The sequence below is a fragment of the Lygodium microphyllum genome, chromosome 2, assembly GCF_053477565.2.
Source record: "Lygodium microphyllum isolate KBCC chromosome 2, Lygodium_microphyllum_v1.1.10, whole genome shotgun sequence".
Taxonomy (NCBI): domain Eukaryota; kingdom Viridiplantae; phylum Streptophyta; class Polypodiopsida; order Schizaeales; family Lygodiaceae; genus Lygodium; species Lygodium microphyllum.
Genome location: NC_141136.1, coordinates 23,304,917 through 23,330,965, shown reverse-complemented (window position 1 = coordinate 23,330,965; position 26,049 = coordinate 23,304,917). Strand labels below are relative to the sequence as shown.

The window sequence follows — 26,049 nt, the reverse complement described above, 5'->3', positions numbered from 1 at the left end:
GGATCTTCCAATGCCCCATATGTTGGGGTCACGGCAGTCTACAACTCCATCTCGGACTTAGCACGGATGTCTAGAGCTCCACTGACCCCAAGCGATCTAGGAGTGAAATACAATTTTCGTGGTTGGCCTTTTCGCCACTCAACCTTCGGCTCGTGAATCGAGTAGTGCCCTCTCGGGTTGAAACCAATGTGGCATGACTTTGGAGATGATCCACCCGCGTAAAACATTCTTCCTTGATTAATCCAATTAAGAATCAAGCACAATCAAGGCAATCAACCTGGTACCATCTTCGAAGAAAATATTCATTTATTTCCCATGGCAACTTGTCGTCATAGACCCCTACCATGCATTTACCATCAAGCACAAGCACTTGGAATTATCATCCAAATTACATCCCAACAATTAATTTAATGCAAAAAGCATTTAAGACGATGTTAGATAAATCAACAAAACAATGATATCATTTTCCAACATTGCAAGAATAGTCGTGATAACCTTCCATCGCATATTTGCTCTCCCCCTTGGGATTAGGAGCGGTTCCATGTAAAATTTACTTAACACGCCATTCTTTGAACTAAGACATATGTTATGGTTTCAAATACTGTACAAGACATAAGTTCTATTAATCACTTACATTGATCGATAACCCCACTTTTTTCCCAACAAGTACAAAAGCATTGGTCTTTCCTTTGACTTAGGGTTTCCTAACCCTTGAGTTCTTCACTTGCCCTAGAGTTGTTGTTACATCTAGCCCAACCCCGAATAGGATTGATAAACATAGTCACTATCGATAGGTCTCAAGGCATCGTAGTTTTAATCCCAATTATTGTTGTTTGTACTAGCTATCCACAACTTCGAGATCCCAATAAACTAATAGTTTATGATATTAGCAAGACTTTAATGCAAGATTAATTTGTGTACCATCGATGTATGTTTCATATAATCTTTCTCATGCATGCATTGTCTGTGTGCATAATCCTTAAGTAGCCTTATATGCTCTTTATGCTACGTATGATTTTTGTCGCGTGTAGCACTGGGATGCAATGATTGTATTCAAATACAAGGGTTTTTGTGAACCTCAATACATCATATGAATACATCTATGCACAGAAAGAATTTACTAAAATCCCCTACAATTTCATTAAATATTGAAAAATAATTTCGGTTACCTATTTAAAATGAACTCATGCACATGCCAGGTGATATAACCTATGTTCTAATGAATAGCGGGGATGACAATTAATACCTGGATATTCGAATATGAAATATCCATACCCAACGTTGTATTCGTATTCGCAGAAAGGCCTTGGTGGTGGCTCTGTTATTAGATGCGGGATTACAATTGGTGCGCATCTCCCTCTGTTTGGGGGGCCATACTTTCGGCTTATAACTCTCTCTCTCTCTCTCTCTCTCTCTCTCTCTCTCTCTCTCTCTCTCTCTCTCTCTCTCTCTCTCTCTCTCTCTCTCTCTCTCTCTCTCTCCGTCGGCGAGGTAGCATGCCGGGGTGATTATCCTCAATCGTGAAGGGGGTTTAACCGGCAGAAAAAGGGAATAAGTTGCGAGGAAGGGGCAAAGTGTGTGGTCACCCTCTAAGGAGGGGAAGGGAGTAATCTCCCAGAACCTTCCCTCTCTCTCTCTCTCTCTCTCTCTCTCTCTCTCTCTTCTCCTCCTCCTCTTCTTCTCTTCTTCTTCTCTCTCTCTCCCTCCCTCTTTCTCACTCTCTCTCCCTCTCTCTCTCCCTCCTCTTCTTCTTCTTCTTCTCTCTCTCTCTCTCTCTCTCTCTCTCTCTCTTTCTCCTGTAGCATCCTGGCCCTCTTGTTTTATTGCGATTGGGGGAGGGGGGGTTTATGTTACGAAGCGGAATCACGTGGCAAATCTAGCAAATCAAATCTCAATCATAAACAAAGAACTTATTGGGAAAATATAACAAAACAAACATCTCAACTATTAAATACAAACAATATTATAATATATAAGAGGATTTAAATAACTCAATAGATTGAGAAAGACAAGAGAAAAACACACGATTGGGCCCAACCTCCCCCATGGCAAAAGCCATGGTTTGCCATCCTTAATTATATAGTATAGTATTACATAGATATTTACATTCTTATCTTACATATAATTATAAAGAAAGTACAAATATCAATTGAAATATAGAGTTTTGAGAGTCAAGAGATATCATATAACATGCTGCACTTGCTACAAAATATTCTATGCTCTAAATCTTGACGTTTGATATCACCATCATATTCGAAGCATACCAAAATCCCCAAAATGACTCTTGAAGCTCTGAATTTCGATTCCGAATGAGAGACAAATGAAAAAACTTTATTTTCACCCTATTCTCCCATTTTGCACGTGATCATGTTGCTTTTATAAAGAAATCTAGAAAAGCCTTCTATACTTAACCACATTAAGAAAATAGCAAGGTATTCCATAAAGAAAGCTTATTTCAATAAAAGCATTTCTTAAATCTCATATTTTAAAATAATCTATATTAAAAATAAATAAACTAATAGTACTAAGAACAATGATCTAATTATTACTAAAGAAGTTTAAACTTATAACTTACAAATAGAGTAATAATGTTAATAATACAATATCATATAAATACCTAATATTATATATTATACTTAAGATCACTAATCATAATTATGAGATTTACGCTTGGACTTACGCTAACACCCAGTGCTACCCAAAGCCACTTCTACCTTCTCTACACATCAACTGAAGTATTCACAATTTTTTATAAATAAAATAAATAAACAATAGTGAATACCGAGCAGTCTTCAACTACAAATAATTAAAATAGGTTGGAACACTGTCCTAACCTTAATTTAATTTGAGTGCGCACTCTAAAATCATAAATGTCTATTAATTTTATATGTATTTTATGGAATCACCTATTGTGGAATCACCCACATGCATATTAAATTAATCTGACGCTTGAAAAGGACAAGCGTCCTCGTCAACTTCTCACACAAGGAATCCACCTTGTGTATGAACCCCAACAAATAAATAGTTTTGCAGAATCCATCAAAAAACCTCATGGAATCCAACCTGGAATATGCCTCATGGCATCATACCCTTGGGGTGGGATAGCAATTGTCCACAATTCCTATTAGCTGCTTAATGTGGAGCTAACAGTGTAGGGTAAGCACTAAGGGCGCAGGTGGTCATCCGTTGTACATCTTCAACTGAATGAGTTTTTTTAAAAAATAAATTTAGCAAGTATCTAGTATAGGACAATGAATCAATCAGAGTCTAATTATTAGCAAACAATTGATTCTAACAAGATTAAAAAGTAGTGTTAGTGTCATAGATGTCTTTCATGGGAGTAAGAGAATCAAAAGATAAGACAGAAGCATATGCAAATGGATTAACCAACTCTCTAGGAAATGGATTTTTATGGTGAAGCATATGCAATAGCTAGACTTCTTTCCAATGCCTCTTCTATATAGCCTGTTACATAAATAAAGACTTAATATACTTAAACTTGAAACTTTTATAAAATAAAACAAAGGTATGATTTACTATGAAATAAAATTCAAAAGCTTTTTGGCCATAACATCATGTTTGCATAGCCAAGTCCATGCTATAATCCAAATTCAGAGAAGAACAAATTGGATTAATTCGATTCAATCAACTATGGATATAAGGCTGTCTAAAACATGAGAAATGCAACTACAATATTCATATGTAGTGATTTTTCTTGTAGATTGTGATTGTTCCATGGTGTTTTCCTTTATACATTGATATCATACAATTAAAAACTCAAAGCGTAGCCAGGCTCTGATATACCAATGTTATGAAGTGGAATCACGTGGCGAATCTAGCAAATCAAATCTCAATCATAAACAAAGAACTTAGTGAAAAAATCTAACAAATCAAGCATCTCAACTATTAAATACAAACAACATTATAATACATAAGAGGATTTGAATAACTCAATAGATTGAGAAAGACAAGAGAAAAATGCACGATTGGGCCCAACCTTCCCCATAGCAAAAGCCATGGTTTGCCATCCTTAATTATATATTATAGTTTTACATGGATATTTGCATTCTTAAATTACATATAATTACAAAGAAAATACAAATATCAATTGAAATATAGAGTTTTAAGAGTCAAGAGGTATCATGTAACATGCTGCAGTTACTCCAGAATGTTCTATGCTCTAAATCTTGACATTTTGACAACACCATCGTGTTTGGAGCATGCCAAAATCCCCAAAATGACTCTTGAAGCTCTGAATTTTGATTCCAAATTAGGGACAAATGAAAAAACTCAGTTTTCACCCTGTTTTCTTGTTTTGCATGCGATCCATTTGCTTTTATAAAGAAAGCTAGAAAAGCCTTCTATACTTAACCACATTAAGAAAATAGCAAGGTATTCCATAAAGAAAGCTTATTTCAATAAAATCATATCTTAAATCTCATATTCTAAATTAATCTATATTAAAAATAAATAAATTTATAGTACTAAAGATAATGATCTAAATATTATTACTAAAGATTTTTAAACTTATAGCTTACAAATAGAGTAATAATTTTAATAATACAATATCATATAAATACATATTATATATTATACTTAATATCACTAATCATAATTATGAAATTTACGCTTGGACTTACGTTAACACCGAGTGCTACCCAAAGCCATTGTTACATGCTCTACACATCAACTGAAGTATTCACAATTTTTTATAAATAAAATAACAAACAATAGTGAATACCTAGCAATCTTCAGCTACAAATAATTAAAATAGGTTGGAACACTGTCCTAACCTTAATTTAATTCGAGTGCGCACTCTAAAATCATAAATGTCTATTAATTTAATATGTATTTTACATCATCACCCAATGTGGAATCGCCCACATGCACATTAAATTAATTTGACACCTGAAAAGAACTAGCGTCTCCATCAACTTCTCACACAAGGAATCCACCTTGTGTATGAGCCCCGGCAAATAAATAGTTTTATGGAATCCACCCTGGAATATGCATCCTGGCATCAGTTTATATAATGGGGAAGAGGTTGTATTATTGGGGGGGAGGGGAGGGGAGGGGAGGGGAGGGGGGGAAACGTGATGGAGGCTCTCCTCTCCACGTTGTCGCAGCGCATAGGGTTAAAGGTCACCGCAGGGGTTTGGCAATAGAAGAATGTATGGGGGTTCAAGAGCTTAGACTCCAGAGATGGTAGAGATAAGAGAAGTATTGAAGGTTTCAAGCCAAGTTCTTGAAGATAAGTGACAACAGGGTGAAGGTAGATTCAAGGACAGGAGTAGATAGAAGAGAAGGGGTTCAAAGAGATTGAAGATGTAGAAGAATACGTCCAAAAAGAATTAGAAAATATAGAAGAATACTAATAGAGATGAAGCCTTCCAGTTTCTTTCAGCATTATGAGAAAATATAACTCTAATAGACAAAAAAAAAGTACAAAATAATACCTTCCTCTACACTACTCAGATCGCCAATTAGATCCTTCCAATAGCTCTAAAAGGGGGGTTAAATACCAAGACACCTGGCCAGAATCCTACCAGATCACTCCTTCTTCATCTCCCACTTTCGGAGTGTTGTTCATTGCTTGAAAACAACGATCGCACATCGCGCAATTTTGCTAATCTCTCTTTTTACATAAAATCCTCTCAAATTAGCTGAAAGCTACATGCTTTCTTTTACATGTCATCCTAATCTAGAAGTTGTCTATAGTTTTGTAGATTTTTTTACAAGAGAGAATATCTAGAATATTAAAAATTGACTAAAATCTAATATTTTTGAACCATGGACACTAACACTAATGTCTAAAATTGCATTGGCTCTCTAAATCTAAAATGAAGCCACACTCTAGATTTTTTTACACGATGTGCGCGTAGCGGTACTACATCCACCCCCTCCTAACCTGCACATCCTCTGGCATGTGCCAAAGTCTTACGAATTTGCAGTGTTAGAAGAAGTATCTTCTGCTAAGTCAATGTCTTCATCTTCTGCCTCTTCTTCTTCCTCTATGTCTTCATGCTCTTGAATTATATTCAAGTCTTCTAGCTCATATATTGAACTTACTCTTCATTTGAAGAGCTTGATTCTTTTTCTAGCTATGGGTATCTTCATGCTTGCTCCATCCAATTCAGCCAATGAGTATGTGGCATTGTCATGAACGACCTTTACCACATATGGGCCAAACCAACGCTTCATCATCTTCCTAGAAGCACTGTATTGATTGTCTAAGCTGCTGTCATAGACAAGCACCCAGTCATTTTCTTGAATTGCTCTTGGCCGAAGTCGATGTCGCTTATCAAATCTTCTTTTGTTCTTTAGTCTTGCTGTCTTTAGCTTCTCAATAGCTACTTGAACATCTTCAAGCCTTCTTTCTAGATGCCATATGCACAAAGTCAACAACTCTTCTCTACTGATGCCTTCCTCCCAAGGTAGAATACTCCATGTGAGAATAGATTTTTCAATTGGCATAATTGGTTATTGTCCATGCATAAGTCTAGCTGGCATATAGCTAGTCACTGAATTGTGAGTAGTCTGATCAACCTTTAATGACCTGTCTCACTCTTTCCATTGCCTTTAGGGTTGTAGGCTGATGTTAAAGCCAACTTAATACCCAATGGAGCAAAGAAGTTGTGTGCCTCATCAGCATCCAACTCTCCTCTATCTGCAGTTACTTTACCCACACAACCATATCTACAAAACACTTCTTCAAGCAAAACAATGACAAAAATCTTGAGTGGATTTGGTTGTTAGGGCTTTTCCTTCAACTTGATTGGTTAGATCCTCTCTTGCAAGCACTAAATACCGCATATTCCATATTCCTGTAGGCATGGTTACAAGATCAATAACCCATCTATAGTGTATAGACAAGGGATAAGTTGGTTGTAACCCATCTCGATGCTTAACCATAGAATAAATTTGACACACATAATAGGTTTCAACAAGATGTGCTATGTCTCGATACATGTTTTGCTACCAATATTTTTTTTTGACTTTACTAATGGTTCCCCATATGCCTCTATGGCCAGCCCACAGGCTTTCATGAAATTCCTTCAATACTTGTTGTTGCAATCTTTTGTTACCTAAAACTCGGACAGGCGATCCTTTCTTCTTCTTTGCGTGCTTCCATAGATGTCATTCTTTAAGAAAAAACCATAAGATTTCCTCTTGATATGCTTGAACTCCTCATCAGTACAAGTCTCCTTCTTCTTCATTGTGCTCAAATATTGGCCCGATCTTTAGCCAATCTTCTTCAAGTAAATGAACTAGAACTTGAGCAATGCAATGAGCATGTTGGCTTCTAGTTGACCGTCCTGTTGTTTTCACCTTTGGACCAGTATATGCAGTAACTGAAAATGTATTTTCAACAGCCATGGAATGAAATTCAACAAGTATAGATTCTTCAGCTTCATCTTCTTCCATCAGCTCTTCTTCATTGTCATATCTTGCATGTGATAGCATGTCAACAACTGGATTCGCCTTTCCTACAATATGCTTTAATTCGAGGTTGAGAGATTTAATATATGAAATCCATCTTAGCATAGCAATGTCGAGTGTAGAGCAGTTGGCAATCATGCCCAAGAGTGGAAGACAATCAGTTTCTACCACTACGGAAGTACCTATAAAGTATTCACAATCACACTTTAATGCTATTACAACTCCCCACAATTCCCTTTTTAGTTGTGCATACCTTCTTTGACGTTCATTGAGAACTTTTGCTCCAAAACGAATTGAATACCTGTTACCTTCAAGATCCTCTTGGCCAATAGCCCATCCTATCCCAATGGGACTTATATCCACAGTAAGGATGATGGGTTGACCATTTGAATAATCAACCCTTTTGAGAGTGGGGGTTAAAATTAACAGCTTCTTTAATTTACGCATAGTGAGAGTATGATCATTATCCCAAGAGAATCTTTCGCCTTTTCTTAATAATTGATAAAGATTTTTTGCTACATGAGTAAAATGTGGTATCCATATGAGATAGAATACACATGCACCAAGAAATTCTCTCACAACATTTGTGCATTTTTCTTGCATTCTATTGATGGCATCTATCTTGATTAGAGAAGGTTTGCATCCATAGGGGCCACATAGATGACCGACCACTAGGACTTCTTCTACTCCAAAAATCGACTTGGCTTTCTAATGAAAGTTGAAATTGGTCATATCCTAAATATAGGTCGCCCATAGAATAAATTGCTCTACCTGCAAAAGCTTCAACAAATTCGTCAACAATTGGACCCGAGCCAACATTTCTGATTGTGACACAATTAACAGGTTATAGATCTTGAATGAATCGTAAAGATCCATTTTTCTTGGGCTCGGTAAACCATTGGTTTGAGTAGGGCGCTGAAGAAGGTTCTAAAATCTTCATTCTGATCTTTTCATTTAGAAGTTCCAGTAATTTGGGCAAATGCGCCCTTGGAATAGGAATAGGATTGATATTCCAAGGCACATGTGGGACCGTAAAAATGACCATAGGAGCCACAATATTTGGATCCACACAGCCTATTTCACTTGGTTGAAATGCAAAAGCTTTGCCATAGGAGCCACAACATTTGGATCCACACAGCCTATTTTACTTGGTTGAAATGCAAAAGCTTTTCCATGTTTCATTAGCATTTGCACAAAAGAGTGTTTTTCAACAGGCGAAAGGAAAGAATTTTCACCTATTTTGGGCACTTTTATACTTTCAGATATGAACTTATGACCAATGTTGGAAGGATCACGAAGACTTGACTGATTTGTTGCCCTATCAGCTAGCCCTTCACTTTCAGGAGGTAGTGGGACTGCCACAGGTTTGACTTTCTTATCCACCGTCTTGTATTTTGTCTCACTTGCGCTTCAACCTTATTGAGTAAACCAATGTCTTCCTGCTCAATAAATTCTTGAATTGTTTGATAAAAATCCAATGTACATACTTCTATGGACTGATTTTCTACCTGATTTTCTGCATGAGCAACTGCATATATTTCAGCCAATGTGTCAGTAGTAATTAGTCCAAAAAAAATGCCTGAAATATCTTAATTTTCAACCATCATGCCATAAGTTTTTAGCTCCCTTTTTACATGACATAAATATTTTCTTTCAACCTTAATCATGGCCGGAAGAGACTTATAACAGCCCATACTATTGGTTGTACATACATACAAATTTGCTAGAGACAGTTTCTGTTGCATAAGGAGGTTCAATCTTTTTACATGACGCACTACCATAGCCTCCTTTTATAGTAGTACAGCCCAAAAACCCTTGAGTTCTCGGGCATTAGGAGGCACAGGATAATCACACAGTCGATCTCTATTTCGATGATAGTTAACACACACAGTAAGAAATTGGACAGCTCATTTATTATCCTTGCTTCGGATTTGAGCATAGGAAGAACCATCATCAAGAGCTTTTGTCTCCAAGCAGGCTTCAGAAATGTAAGGTTGCCCAAGAATGATAGGGTAACTACAAGAGTCTTGAATAAAAAAGTGAAAATTTTCTTTTATGTCTCCAATAGTTACCTACACATTAGGACATGCAGCATATAACTCTCTAGAAGAGTTGTTTGCAGCTCTCATTCGCCATCCTGGATCAACATCTATGGGCCATTCACCGCTTTCATAGAGACTCCTTGCCATGACGTTTATATTCGAGCCATGGTCTAAGAGTGCAATACATGGTGTTTCTTTTTCTCCAATTTTGATGACTATCTTCGTTGTTGCTCTTGCCCAATGCGTACGGGAGTAGTGACTACTTGGAATGAACCGAGCCTCTTCCTCCTCATGCATGTGCTATAGACGGCCTTCTTTTTGAGAGGTGGCTGCCCAACTGGTTTGGACCAGCTGACCATTACATTTTTAGCTTTCACTTCTTTAATTTTTACATTCATGTTTTCTTTATCTTTAGCTTTAATTACTGTAATTAATTCTTTAACTGCTTCAAGATGAATTCCTTGTGAAGTCAGCTTCTCTTCATCCTGCACAAAAACTCAAAGAACTTGCAAAAAAGCATGCACTATTTCTTCAACTTCATCACCAACATATTGTCTTTTCCTTTTGATTACATTAATAATTACATTGTGGAATTCACGTTTGGCAATTCCAAGAATTTTTCCTAAGGTGAATTCAAATTTTCTTCCTAGAATTCGTTCTTCTAGGACTCGTTTGAGATCGGTTGCAGATTCTATGTCAGACTGCAATTTGTAGCCTGGCTGCTTTCCTTTCTTCTTTCCTTCGATCTTCTTTGTTTCTGGCGCATCTTCCATCTCTTGATCTGGGGTTATATTTTCAGCAAGCTTTGGTTGTTCAGGCGTTCTTCTAGTTACCCGTTTTGGAGGACCAGAGGAAGGCCTTGGTTCATCTTCTCTTCTTCTCTTTTCTTCAATCAAGAATTCTTTATGATTGACATAAGCCAAATGTGCAAAGGCAAAAAAAGAATCTACCGGTTCTTTCCAACCACTTATTCCTCGAATGCACTGACTGGTGTTAGCCAAATCTTCTTTGGCTACTTTACCACGTTCCATTTGATCTAGTGCATGCATCCATACTTTAGATTGCACATTAGCTTTACATGCTTTCAAACTTGATTTAGTTGGCTCAATTTGCAGCCCATAGGTAGCTGCATCAATTGCTGCATAAACATTCTTTACAACTAAATCTTCTAATCTTTTCTTCATTCCACCATTGCCAAATTTTGGCTCCAGTGGAAGACCAGTTTCAGCTACATGGATTTTTCCGTCTTTCCAAAAGACGAGCTTTTGTGCTTCAGCCTCATGGAAGGTAGAACACTCCCTCTTGTCATGTTGTTGGTTGTTGCACCAAATACAGCACCTCTTAAAGCCTTCTCTCATGGGTCTTTGAGTTTATGATCGTCCTCGTTCTTCAACTTTGACATCCAGCTTCTCTACTTTTGAACTAATTTTTGTAAGATTCAAATGCAGGTCACGCATGCATTTAATAAGTTCATCCATGACATCATTTTTAGAAGGAATAGAAGAAGAAAGAGTTGGTTGATTCGTCAAAGGAATAGGGGATTTTGAAGGTGAAACAAGCTCCATCAATGGAGTTGTTGAAGTTGAAGTAGAGCCCAATCTTAGTCACATCCGCTCTCTTCGAGCAATCATGTTAGTTGCATCAATAACATCTGTCCATGCAGTCTTGACTCCTAATTCGGAAGTAGCATCTTCTAGGCGATCAGCAAGCTTTTCTTGTAGAATGGGATCTGCAGCCTTAAGGAATAACTCAATCTTCTGACCTTCCATACTTTGTTGGTGTTCAGCATTAAGTTGTCCAAATTTACTTTCAAATTCATCGTATAGAGTTGTTGCAGCTAAACCTTTGTTGGGTTTTTCAACCCATTCAGTGAAACTTTTCTTCATCATAAGGCCAGAGTCTTCTAAGAAGAATTCTTCGTGTAGGGCTTTTTTGAATGCAGGCCAATCCGCATCTTGTTGGAAAAGACCATTTATTCTTTCTTGAAGACTATGCTTGGCTAGCCTGGCAAAATAACGGCTCCATGCATGTTGTGGTACACCAAATAAGAGGAATTTCTCAACATACAAATGAATGAAAACAGAGACATTTTGACCATTAAATTGTTTTAATTCATGCCTAACCTCTTCTAGGGCCTTGATAGCTGTGGAATCAATCTTCTCTTCCTCTTGCCTTTGTTGTCGTTGTTGTAACATTTGAATTTATTGTTGTTGAGTCTGCTGCAATATGCGCACCAATTGTTGTAGAGTATCTCCTGAAGAATCCCCCATCTTGGAGTTCTCTTACACCGACCTTCACGTCGAGTTAACCAATGACACAGCACGTAGGGTTGAAGGTCACCACAGGGGTTTGGCAAGAGAAGAATGTATGGAGGTTCAAGAGCTTAGACTCCAAAGATGGTAGAGATAAGAGAAGGGTTGAAGGTTTCAAGCCAAGTTCTTGAAGATAAGTAACAGCAGGTTGAAGGTAGATTCAAGGAGAGGAGTAGATAAAAGAGAAGGGGTTTGAAGAGATTGAAGATGTAGAAAATTACTTCAAAAAAGAATTAGAAAATATAGAAGAATACTAACAGAGATGAAGCCTGTCAATTTCTTTCAGCATTATGAGAAAATATAACTCTAATAGACAAAAACGTGTACAAAACAATAGCTTCTTCTATGCTACTCAGATCACAAATTTGATCCTTCCAATGGCTCTGAAAGGGGGATTAAATGCCAGGACATCTAGCTAGAATCCTACCAAATCACTCCTTCTTCATCTCCCACTTTCAAAGTGCTGTTCACTATCTGAAAACAGTGATTGTGCGTCGCTCGATTTCATTAATCTCTCTTTTTAGATAAAATTCTCTCAAATTAGCTGAAAGATACATGATTTCTTTTACATGTCATCCTAATCTAGAAGTTGTCTATAGTTTTGTATATTTTTTTATAAGAGATAATATCTAGAATACTAAAAATTGACTAAAATCTAATATTTTTGAACCATGGACATTAACATTAATGTCTAAAATGGCATTGGCTCTCTAAATCTAAAAGGAAGCCACACTCTAGATTTTTTTACATGGTGTGCACGTAGCGGCACGACAATGTGGGTGGCCAGGGTGGAGCTGCCGCCATGCAATCTATCCCATCTCGTCATCATTGGCAAGTCCATCCACGTTGACAACCTTTGTCGCCCTCTTGAAGCTATTGCCACCGCCATCCTCCTTTTTCCTTCCCTCCTACCACCTATTCGGGGAGGGCGAAATCATAAAAAAATTTGAACTATTTTTAGTTTTCTAAGGGGGGTTCTATGTGGGTAGGCGGGAACTTTACATCCTCTCCCCCTTAGCAAACTCGAGATGTCCTCATCTCGAAAGAACTGGGGAAGACAAGCATTAATGGGGCTTAGGGCCTATGGGTTAGGATCGACAATGCGTCCACTTCACTACTCGTAATGACTCAAGTAGTGCAACTCATAAGCATGTGGTGGTCTTTTGAAACACAACTTATTGTATTAGATCTATCCGAGTTTGGACTAGAAGAGAAGAGTTTATTGTAATTACGTCTCATAGATATCTTCTAGGTGTTTCCTAAGTATCTGGTATATTCGAGATCACTGGAGCTTGTACAATTTGATTCCTTGTAAGTTCAAGTTCTCTTTGAGTCTTGTTAGGATATTTGACATGGTTATGTCCAAAGTTGTGGCACTTAGAGCATCAGTGTTTAGGGTGCTTTGGGCATTCCCTTTTAAAATGACCTAGCTCCTTGCAATAGAAACATCATGAAGCTTTATCACTTAGAGTCACAAGATTTATGGTCATCCTTGGCAATATTTTCTTCTTTAGGCCAAATTGTCCTAGGATCCTTTCAGCAAACTGAAGTGGTACTTTATCACGAAAACTTTGTTTCCGAATTGTTCTCTTTTTAGACTTGGACTGAGGTCGATGGTCAATTGACTTTGCTTGTAATATTAGAGAATACTCCCAAACTTTGACATTCTGGCAAGATCCAATCTATATTAGTTGAGAAGAGCACTTAAGGAAAATTTGTTGCAAGTTATAACTGCTATTCCTTGGTAGAGTATCTCTAATCATTTGCAAGTTCTAGGCTCAAAATTGATGCAACTCGTATTACTCGGGTTTACAAGAGTAAAGTTTATTCCAATATAAGTTGGATTACATGTCAATAGAACTTCTAGGATTTTTAATCATCCTAAAGAAGTGTAGTAAGCTCTAGGTCTTTGTCTTCATCTGACTCCTCTATATATCCATAGACTGCACTTGTGTAGCTTTGTTTCCTTTGGGGTTTAATGTCTTACGGACTTAGGGCTGTCTCCTTGGATGTGCCCTAGCTCATTGCAATGGAAACATTGACGACAGAGATATCTACGGATGTGCCCTATCTCACTGCACATGTGGCATCTCTTGTCTTGATATCGGGAATCATCTTTGCCACAATTGTCCGAATTAAGTCCTTGGACGATTGGCTTTGCTCGAAGTAATGCATCTTGCAAGTCTGTTGGATGCATTGCTTTAAGGCGATAGTTTAGAAGAGTGTGTAGGCCATGGTAAAACTTGGATACTTGCTGCACAAAATACCATGATAGGCGGTGCGTATTTTAGTATGGTTATAAACTTTGAATAGTAGGCTTCCAAGGTTAATTCCACCTGCTTGAGCTTGAAGAATTCATTCATCTTCAAAGTCTGGTAGGTTGGCGAAAGGTATCGTCTGCGTACAACATCTTTCAGCTGTGCCCAAGTGACAGCGCCTTCGAAAATACCTTGGTCTTTGCACAATTGCTTCCACCATATCTGAGCATGGCCAACTAACTTAAGTTTAGCTATCATTGCTTGATTGGAAGCAGCGGTTCTTGAACCAGAGAAATAATCATCCATTGACTCAATCCATATCTTCACCTCTGTTGCAACGTCTATCTCTTCTCCATCAAATTCGGATGCCTTAGTTTGCTTGAGAATGAATTTTTTCTCTTGCATGTTAGCATTCGTGAGTGCAAAAGGTGCTTGAAAATCAAGCCATACCACTTAGGTTACTATGTTTAGAATATGCCTACGAACCATACATTAATCAATCATATAGCATTACAAAGTTTTACTCTGATACCAACTGTAACGTGCCCGCCTATTGGCTGTCCAGGTACGTTTTTAGTGGTCCACGAGTCTAAGTGATGCCGCCCGGCACTCCCATGGAATGTCACGGGGTTTGTTGCCTAGGGTCCCTCAAGTTTGCCTCGCAACGGAATGCTTACGATCGAGAACCCACTAGAATCGACTTGAAATCCGGGTTCCTAGTAATGAGGGTCTTCTAACAACATTCTAGCGTCGGGTCATGGACATCCTAATTTACACAGAGATACCCAAGCCGAAGCAGATCCATGCCGCACTTGGTTCAAAGAGAATGGGAAACGAGAGGGATGTGCTGCTCAACCTCCCTGCCCGTAGGGCATAGTCCCATTCTGGTCCCCTAAGACGGCATGAATTAGGTTCTAACTTAACATTACCTAGAGATCAAACGACGGTAAAAACTTGTGATAAGCTTCCCAGATCTTTGGGACCACCCGACCGTAGGACAGTTCCGTCGGGGTTCTGCCCACCCGTTTCCCTAGATAGCTTTAGTTTTCTAATTAGGTCATATCATATTTATGTGCAACATTTAAGAACAACTTCCTTAATTAAGCCTTTTAAGAATCAGGATTCGTTTGCGTAATTTATGACACAAACATGAATACAAAGCAAACTATCCTTTTGACAACAAGTTCCTTAACTTATTTTCCCGCTAATCTTTGTCTCTTGCCCATACGGGAGAATTATGTATCCTTTCTGTCCAACAGAAGTGCCCAATCCAAATCACATGGCACCATTATTTCAATCCGGCATCTAAAACAGCATCTTCCAACACCCCAGAGGTTGGGCCACACATAGGCTTAGAAATAAGAAGTTCAAATCCTTCCATAGATTTGCTTGCACAACTTAAAAGCTATCACTTATACTAACTCACAAATTTGTATATGTTTTGAGAGTAATCTCAATAAATGCATGTGGTTCAAGTCTCCATTGATGTGGAATTGATGAGTACTTGTGGATTAGTGAATGACCTTCGACACTAAAATATGAATTGCGTCTCTCGTATAAGTTTCTCATTATTTTGCATTAGGCCTAGCACCTACAATTATTGACGTGGCAATGCTTTGATACACTATGTTATGTTGCACACAAATATTTTGTGCTAGTAATCAATTTATTGGTTTGCATATTTGCTATTGCCATCATTATTATAGAGAACTATGTGCTTCAAGTCTCCATTGATGTGGAATTGATGAGTACCTGTGGATTAGTCAATGACCTTCGAAACTAAAATATGAATTGCGTCTCTCGTGTAAGTTTCTCATTATTTTGCATTAGGCCTAGCACCTACAATTATTGACGTGGCAACGCTTTGATACACTATGTTATGTTGCACACAAATATTTTGTGCTACTAATCAATTTATTGGTTTGCATATTCACTATTGCCATCATTATTATAGAGAAGTATGTGGTTCAAGTCTCCATTGATGTGGAATTGATGAGTACTTGTGGATTAGTCAATGACCTTCGAAACTAAAATATGAATTGCGTCTCTCGTGTAAGTTTCTCATTATTTTGCATTAGGCCTAGCACCTACAATTATTGACGTGGCAACGCTTTGATACACTATGTTATGTTGCACACAAATATTTTGTGCTACTAATCAATTTATTGGTTTGCATATTCACTATTGCCATCATTATTATAGAGAAGTATGTGGTTCAAGTCTCCATTGATGTGGAATTGATGAGTACTTGTGGATTAGTCAATGACCTTCGAAACTAAAATATGAATTGCGTCTCTCGTGTAAGTTTCTCATTATTTTGCATTAGGCCTAGCACCTACAATTATTGACGCGGCAACGCTTTGATACACTATGTTATGTTGCACACAAATATTTTTTGCTACTAATCAGGTTATTGGTTTGCATATTTGCTATTGCCATCATTATTATAAAGAAGTATGTGGTTCAAGTCTCCATTGATGTGGAATTGATGAGTACTTGTGGATTAGTCAATGACCTTCGAAACTAAAATATGACTTGCGTCTCTCGTGTAAGTTTCTCATTATTTTGCATTAGACCTAGCACCTACAATTATTGACGTGGCAACGCTTGATTATTATAGAGAAGTATGTGGTTCAAGTCTCCATTGATGTGGAATTGATGAGTACTTGTGGATTAGTCAATGACCTTTGAAACTAAAATATGAATTGCGTATGTCGTGTAAGTTTCTCATTATTTTGCATTAGGCCTAGCACCTACAATTATTGACGTGGCAACGCTTTGATACACTATGTTATGTTGCACACAAATATTTTGTGCTACTTATCAATTTATTGGTTTGCATATTTGCTATTGCCATCATTATTATAGAGAAGTATGTGGTTCAAGTCTCCATTGATGTGGAATTGATGAGTACTTGTGGATTAGTTAATGACCTTCGACACTAAAATATGAATTGCGTCTCTCGTGTAAGTTTCTCATTATTTTGCATTAGGCCTAGCACCTACAATTATTGACGCGGCAACGCTTTGATACACTATGTTATGTTGCACACAAATATTTTGTGCTACTAATCAATTTATTGGTTTGCATATTTGCTATTGCCATCATTATTATAGAGAAGTATGTGGTTCAAGTCTCCATTGATGTGGAATTGATGAGTACTTGTGGATTAGTCAATGACCTTCGAAACTAAAATATGAATTGCGTCTCTCGTGTAAGTTTCTCATTATTTTGCATTAGGCCTAGCACCTACAATTATTGATGGGGCAACGCTTTGATACACTATGTTATGTTGCACACAAATATTTTGTGCTACTAATCAATTTATTGGTTTGCATATTTACTATTGCCATCATTATTATAGAGAAGTATGTGGTTCAAGTCTCCATTGATGTGGAATTGATGAGTACTTGTGGATTAGTCAATGACCTTCAAAACTAAAATATGAATTGCGTCTCTCGTGTAAGTTTCTCATTATTTTGCATTAGGCCTAGCACCTACAATTATTGACATGGCAACGCTTTGATGTACTAATTAATTTATTGGTTTGTAGTATGGAGACTTTCGTTTGTATTGAAATAAAGAAGCGGTCATAGTAGCAATTATTGGAGATTGAAAGGTATATCTTAGCGAGTTTGGATTTGCTCAGCTTGTGGAGCTTCTCGAATTGCCGAATTTGAACTGTTGGATTTATTTAACTAAAATTTGGCATCTCTGGTGATCATGATGAGAAAGCAAACAAGACGGACCTTAGCAAGATTTCCATAACTGCCTTATTTTCATAACTGCCTTATTGTGACATGTTGGCTTTACTTAATCAGAAAAGGCCGTGCACGGTCTTGTAAAAGAAGAAGAAAAGTGTTCCAACTTCCAATTAGAAAAGGCCGTGCACGGTTGTTACTAATGGGATGTAGTGAGTGGGTTGTTACTAGTCCGAAGCGCGCGCTCTCTGTCTCTCTCTTTCTTCCAAGTTCTGTCTTCTCCGAAGCGCGCGCTCTCTGTCTCTGTCTCTCAAGTCTCTCTCTTTCTTCTGTCTTCTCCGAAGCGCTCTCTCTCGTCGATGGAACTGAACATCGACACTGAGGGTGGTCGCAGCATGGTCCAAAGCCATGGGGTTCCTTCATCTCAGAGCTGTCTCCTTCGGCTTGCTGGCGGCTCTTAAACTCTGCTATGATTAACCCATGGCCACGACCTTTTCACATATGCTCCCGATCACCCTGATTTCCACCAGCTCTTAAACTCTGCTATGATTAACCACTCCGAGCTACTCATGCGGTCCCTGCTTCGTGTGTACCACGGCTTCGACGGGCTCACCAGCATTGTTGATGTTGGCGGAGGTTTTGGGGTTTGCGTCGGCTGGGGATATATATCAGCACGGGCCCCACAGATCTTGACGGGTTCAGCCCGTACCAGGTAATTATGAGTCCCAGAGATTAAAAAGGCCCCTAAAATGAGGTTTGGTCTCTCCCCGACTGATTCCCAGGTTCCGATCTCTGCTCCCTCTCGGTCACAGGCAGACGCTCAGAACCATGCACCCGCGTGAGAGGATGATGACAGAGCTCCATCATCGAAATTCATTATTCAAATAAATATAAAAAATTAAACAACCGGCCAATCACCGGAAGAAAACCGACACGTCCGCAAAAGTCTGGGGCCCATACTGATATTTATCTTCAGCCGCTTGCGTCAATGCAAAAAGTATCCTCACATCAAAGGCATCAACTTTGATCAACCGCACGTCATACAAGGCGCACCTACATATCAAGGTCCAACAAGCCACTCTCTAGGAGTAACACCACTGAGCCACTTGTGCTTCTATTTCAAACTAGTAGTATCATGCTAGTTTCATACAATGTGTCAGTTGCTTGTGTTGTTGTTTTCCCTTCGTTATGCTAGACCGAGTATATGTATGATTGTAGCAACTCACGACATGTCCATTTTGCTTCAACTCTAAACCTAACGGGTTCCACTTTCATTTTAGCTAGCATGGAACATGTACCTGGAGACATGTTTGATACCATCCCACAAGCAGATGCTATTTTTATGAAGGTATGCTATCACACTTTAGCTCTATGAGAATGATTTTCCGTGCTTTCAAGGATAAAAACTAACCTCTAGACATACTATGCACAATTGTAGTGGATTCTACATGATTGGAGTGATGAAGATTGTATCAAGATCTTGAGAAATTGTTATTTTGCCCTTCCAGCCAGTGGGAAAGTGATAGTAGTGGATGTGATCTTGCCAAACACACTTGACACTCATGTTAACAGTCGTCTTGGTTATAGTTGGGACCAATTGATGTTTTTATGCACTCGAGGAGGTCGAGAGCGCACCGAGACAGAGCTAAGGGAGCTTGCGCGGCTTGCAGGGTTTTTAAACGTCCAAGTCATTTGCAAAGTCAATGAGTTTAGTGTGATGGAGATGTATAAAGACGTACAGTATAGTTGCAAACCAATCAAGTGAGTTATCTACTTCTTATGTTGGGGCTCCTTAACACTCCCTCGTATATCTCTAGACTTTAGTTTGATATTCTAAAAGGGATCTAGCTTGAATATTCCAACTTGAGAAAATTCCTCAGGCGCATCCTTTCAAATCTCTCAACTATATGTTTTGCTAAGAAAGGTGTTAGTTTATTAGGCTACTCATCTTCACATGTGATATTTACACCTGAGAAGTTCTATCCTAAAGTTCTATCCTACACGCAAGTAATGTTATACTTATAAACGTTTCAATTCTACTATTTTCTTAATAATGAAAAAGCTCATGATTTATGGAGAAAAATGTGGCTATTGTTGAGATAATTCATTTTGCTTTTTCTTGAGGGCATTGAACTTTGTCAATTCTACAAATATTATGGTAAAGGGTTATAATAACATTTATGTCATTTCTTAATCTTGATAAGTATTCTAAGAATCTCCATAAAATATGTGTGTGCGAGTAATTTTTCAAGAAACAACAACTTTTCTCAACTCAAATCCCTTCAAAAATTTACAGTCAACGTTTGGTGGACCATTTCGAAGATGAGTGTGGTCTAGCCTTCAACTCCATAATCTCCATTCCTTTATGCCAAGTCTAGATTGTCTCATCGCCAAATCCAACAAGACTTTGCAAAACTCCAATCATGATCCAAAAAGGAGCAATATCATGTGCAAAAGGCAACATAAATTGCACTACTAGAAAGCATGCAACATGAACATCAAAGAAACTCCAAGTGATATTGTACTTAGCAAAAGTGATGACTTGTAAAGAGACGATTTAAATGTTTTATTGGCCTACTACCTTTCAAATTGTAAATATGTAGAACAAATGTCTCGTTTTTCTCTTTAATTTATTTTGGATGGGCAATTGATTACCTCTCTACATGTTCCATGTTCCATTTATCACAAGGGGATTAATATGTAAATTAGTTTCCTTACATTATGGTTAGGTAAGTTAAGCTTGAAATCTCTATAAAGATTTGGCATGCTCCTTATTTTAGATCATTGTTCTTAAATTAGGAGAAATATATATCACATACATTTTACCATCTAAGTTGTCATGCTAATTCGATTCTTGCGAGTTGAAAGGGAGCAAGTGTAGCTAGCATTATTGGTGATATCATGGAGTAAAAAATATTGATTTGTACTTTTCTCAATGAGATTTGTGTCATGTTTAGCCAAAGTCTAGGCCATTGTTTTCACATGTGGTCTTTTTAATTTTTCTCAAGTGCATTTAGTTTGGTATTTATGATAAACAATCTATTTCTTTTGTGAAAACTAAATGTGGAAAAAGTATGTTAATCACCACATAGTCATCACAACATGATGCACTCAATGTAAAATGCCATTGTAGTGATGATTGTAAGCTTTAGACTCATCTTTCTTTGACCTCTATATGTGTGTATACAGTGTGTGTGTGTGTGTGCAAATAAGATTTATGAAGGTGAAAAGTCATCATAGAAGCACCAGGTTTTGGGTTATGATGTATTAATTAAATTTGATAGCTTTAGTGGTTGGTTTTCTTTTTGTCATGTTATGTCACTACAATATATAGATTCCACAACGATTTTCAAAGCAAGGTAATTATTAATGTAGAAAATTACCCCCATCATCACTATAAACAATGATATATGTGCCTCTATAGATCCATTGCTATTTGCGCCATTATTTATATCACTATATATAGCAACACTTCATATATATCGATAATTATAGAAGAGTATTTTGCAATACAAATAGTGATGGTTGTAGGTTATTTTATGTTGCAAATAGTGATGGTCACAGAATTTTTTTTTTCTTTGGATAGTAGGGCATACAACTCTAGCACCCTTCTAGCTATATTGGCTAAATAATGTTCCATGATTCAAACATATGATGACCAAGCTACATGAGTCCTCGCCTAGTAGGAGGTCCTGGTCCAGTTGTCCTAAGTTAGGTAGGTAGTAGACCACCACTAGGATGATCTCTTTGATAGAATTTTTAGCCAGTCCGTGTTCGAGCAATTGGTTAGAGACTTGCTTTGGATTTCTATCAGATTATGCTGGACCTATCCCTTGTGGATTTTCATGCCTTGATTTTTTCAGGGAATAGAATGAGAGTTGTGGACTATTTTGTTGTGTATTTTTGTATTAACTTGATGCTGTTTGTGGTTTTGCATGTGTAGATCTATTCATGGGATTCAATGGACTGAGTCGCCCTATATTGTGGTCGTTAATGAGAGCTGGATTTTAGGAGTCGATTTTGAGCCATGCTTGAAGCATTTGAGGCTATTTTAGAGAGCAAGAAGTGCATGGGAAGTGCCAATTCATGAAAAACCAAACAGTGGTGGATAATCAAGCTTGAGTTTTTCTAAATGCATTTTGACGTTAGGAATCCAACGCAAGTCTTGGTTTGTCGATCGGAGGTCGTTTGAACCCCATTGAATCCCTGCAAGGTTTGGCGTAAAAAAACAACTACTAGATTCGAGAGTCAAAAAGTGTGCAATGAAGGCCAAGATGATGGATTTTGATGCTTGAAGCTAGTTGTCCAGACGGATCTTGAATACGAGTCAATTCACCCATCCAAAATCAAAATATCCACTTGTAGGACAATGTGAACACAAAAGGTTGAACCAGTTATTTGAAAGATTTAAACCTTAGGCTTATTAAAAGAAGCTTAAACCAATAAAAATTTGATGAGAGGGGGGATGCAAAAAAATTTTGGGCCCTCTCAAAATTTGATAGATGTCTCTCCGATTCACATATGTTTAGAGAGAGAGAGAGAGAGAGAGAGAGAGAGAGAGAGAGAGAGAGAGGGAGATTCTTGATCAGGGCAAAGAGAGGAAGAAGATGATTGTGATTTTGCTAATTTTTATGGAGGATTTCAAAATCTGGTTTTCCAGTATTTCTCTCTCGTCTCTCCTCTTGTCTTTGCAGTTGTTCATATGCATCAATTCAAGAGAGAAGGGGAGGGTTGTGATAAAGAATCCAAACTAAATGATGATGTTCGAGCAATGGAGGACGTAGATTGGGCTTAGAGAGTGCATCAACGGCAAAGAAGAAGTGTCAACGGCCTCCCGTCTATGAGGTACAAGCCTCTGAATCACGACTTCTATGTGTAAGTGAGTGGTTCTTTTGTTTTATGAAAAATGATTGAAAAAAGTGCTTGATTTTGTTTGTTATTGATTTTCCATGTTGCATTTTCTCCAAAATATGAAAGAAAACCAGAAAATATGATGATATAATAATTTTTCACAAAACACGCAAAACCCACAAGTCATAGTTTTGATAAAAATAATTCCTACCACAAGCAAAGTAGAAATCATGCTTACCTTTATTCATGTGGATATATATGTCATAATTATCAGGTTATCACATGGGCAAAGATGCCAAATTTTGTGGTTTGCTAGCATGTCGTAAATCTCCTAAGATCATTTTCCACAAGGCATGCATCCCGTGTTGTTTAGATGTTCATTTGATCGATGATGTCATCATGATAAGGAGATACTATAAATACAGAGATATATCATGAAATGAATCATTTTTCAATGCAATTCATTTTGAGCAATGTAAGATATAGCAATTTACATTTTGGTCATAGGTAGAATTGGTAGGCAATATGACTTAAGATCTTCACGAAAGGCTTTACATCATGGTGAACCTTTTTGATAACTTGCATATGTTTTACATAGCTCAATTTACGAAAGGGTATGATGTTTAACCAATTTAATGTTTGCTATATGTCTTTTGTGTTTAGGAAATTATGATTCTTTGTATGGTTAAATAGTTAAATAACAATACATAGTTCTCATGATGACTCACATGGATGAATCAAATCTTAGTGTTAGTTTCTCAATATGATAACATAGTAGAAGCTTCATGTTGAGATTCTTTTGGATTCTAATATTCTCTCCAATAAACCACTTTTACAAATTTATTTTTGTTATTAGTAACCATGATAAGTATAATTCACATTGAGCTAACAAGTAAATCGAGGACATTCCTATGGGGACTATAAGGTGCTCATTTCTCTCTAGTACTATTTTCTCTTCATTTGAAAACATTGATATATTGTGTAGAAAATATTGTGTAGAAACAAGATTCAATGTATTATACATTCATAAAAAACAAGTAATACCTAGGTGAGAAGTCTTTTCTTCTAGAGCTTTCCTTTGTACGAGATATTTAAACCTTTTCTTTTACCAATGCTTATTGAAAAGGGAAAGAAGAACAAGGATGACATGGGCATCAATTTGGTCAACTTGTTCCCTCCTATTCGACTTAATCTAAATGCTAATGTAGTGCAAGTGGACACGATATTAAGAACTAATACTAAGGTTGTTAACACATAGCATGCACATAACCATATATTTTTAATGTCTAAATGTGAAAATATCCCTAAACATAAATTTTGGCAACTATAAACTAGGGTACTAGTATAAACTATCTCAAAAAGTACTTGAAAAGGCTAGTTTTAGAGTGTAACTAAGGTAATGTGGTTCACAATACATAGAATCATTCTAGTTCTAGTATGTATATCCTAGGCTAGGAACCCAACATATTAGAATACTAAAACAAAAAAATGCATGACTTACATAAAAGTACACAACATCAAGTATATTCCTACTCACATCTATATCATTTGAAAGAGGTTATGTTTTCTACTTACCAAACTAACATGCTTCACACACTTTATAAAATTCTGTAACTCTAAAATAGGCAACCTTGTAAGCAACGCTTTGGATTGTATTAATTTTAACCTTTGTACATTCGCATATCTAATACATTTCTGTCATATTTCAATGTATGCAATCACTGCTTTTCTTTAGTATTTATAATAGCATTCGTATTAGGAATTTCAATATCTAAAGTGAATATGTGATCAACTCTACTTCCTTTTGTGACCAACCTGCACTTATTATTAAAATCTTCCACAAGGTAGTCTTTTGCATTAAATTAAACATACAACCCTTGCTCTACCATTTGGCTAATAGACACTAAATTGTTTGTGATTGATGGTGTTGAGATATTTGCAATCACACCTATTGTAGCCTCTTTGTATGAGACAGTTCTGGGCTTAGGACATGCAGACAGATTGAATCCCATATGCACAGAGAGGAAAACTGTAGCCATCCAACAACTATAAAGCATTGTACTTGACTACCACTTTTCATATAGAATGAATACAATGTCATGATGCTTTGTACTTTTAGTTAAGTGTCTTGTCTTTGTCAATCCTACACAAGATTGTGTTTATGAGTCCAAGCTTTCATCTTGTAACCTAATTCACTTGTGTAATAGTTGTGGTCTTCAGTCAATGTTATCATGAGTTTAGTCTATGCTTACAAGCTGCCTTAGCCATGCTCTAGATCCTGCGTATTTTAACATGGTATCAGAGCTCAGCTGAGCATGGCCCAACTCTCCTTTCACTCCTCTTAGCTCCTTTCCATCTCAGCTCAGCTCTGTTTGAGTACTGGACCCTATCTCCAACTTCATTTGCATTCCTACCTTCAATGAACCTTCCATGGCAGCCATAGCCAACAACACCCTGTCAGCTTGAAGCTTTCGTATCTCTCTCCACATGTCAAATCTCTCTAAACTTCCTTCTAGAAAAGTGTTTTTCTACTTTCAAAGCTCCTCACTGGAACCTCAATCATTGAGATTGGGCAACCATAGCTTTAGCATTGCCTCTTTTCAAAGGTGCTGCCATAACTGTGTCTGTGGACAACACCTACCTACCTCTCTTGGAGCAGCCATATCTCATCAACCACACCAAATCTCTTCAAGATTTCTTCTTGATATTGTTCTTTAGGTCAAGGTGCAACTTCTTGGCACAAAAATCAAGGATATTGATGCATACCATGCCCGGTATTTACATTTTCGCAAATCTGGGTGCAGTTTTGATAGCGACCAATTTGAAGGCTTAGATCTCTCAACTCGGGAAAAACGAGTTTCCACTAGTAAGGGTCCTCCTTCTTAAAGGGTTTGAGCAGATTCAACTTGTGGAGCTGGTGGGATCTCATTTACCAGTCGTCGCTGGTCCCTGTTTTGACAGGATAGCCATAGCCACTTACCTTCAATGTCATTTTTCTTTCATTTTCTCTCTCTTTCCACTTAAACCACGCCAAGGCCACTCTAATCTAAAGTTTTTAGCAAGTATTCAACCATCAAATCAGCAAGGAGGGGAAGCTATGAAGAGTTTTTGAAGATTATCAAGTCAAACTCAAGCAACAAATATCAAATTTCAAACTAGTATCTTTTGATACTTCACTGTCATTGCTTGTGTCTTTTGACATATACAAAGATCAACTCATTGCTAGTTATTCTCAGTCATTTGAAGCTAATTTCCATCATGGGAATGACCAAAATCAAGTCTTTTATGAAGATGCTTCTCATGAAGAGTAACATTACTCTTGTTGCTCAATTCAACTACATGGAAGACTTGTTTATTCCGCTTGCAGGGATGGATGGATTTACTTGTTTTGAAGAGCAATCGATGAATTTATTTGAAGATTTTGAAGACATTTATGCTGCCTCAA

The 26,049-nt window shown here is 37.4% G+C and overlaps 1 protein-coding gene across 1 annotated transcript; it reads left to right on the top strand.

Moving 5' to 3' along the window:
• Window positions 1–18,112: 18,112 nt before the first annotated feature.
• On the top strand, window positions 18,113–19,662 carry LOC148039542 (flavone 3'-O-methyltransferase 1-like). The gene is made up of 5 exons (XM_087661572.1): window positions 18,113–18,151; window positions 18,233–18,430; window positions 18,752–18,818; window positions 19,034–19,101; window positions 19,192–19,662. Exons 1-5 carry the CDS (start codon window positions 18,113–18,115, stop codon window positions 19,516–19,518), a joined length of 699 nt encoding a protein of 232 aa, XP_087517698.1. The 3' UTR covers window positions 19,519–19,662.
• Window positions 19,663–26,049: the final 6,387 nt, after the last annotated feature.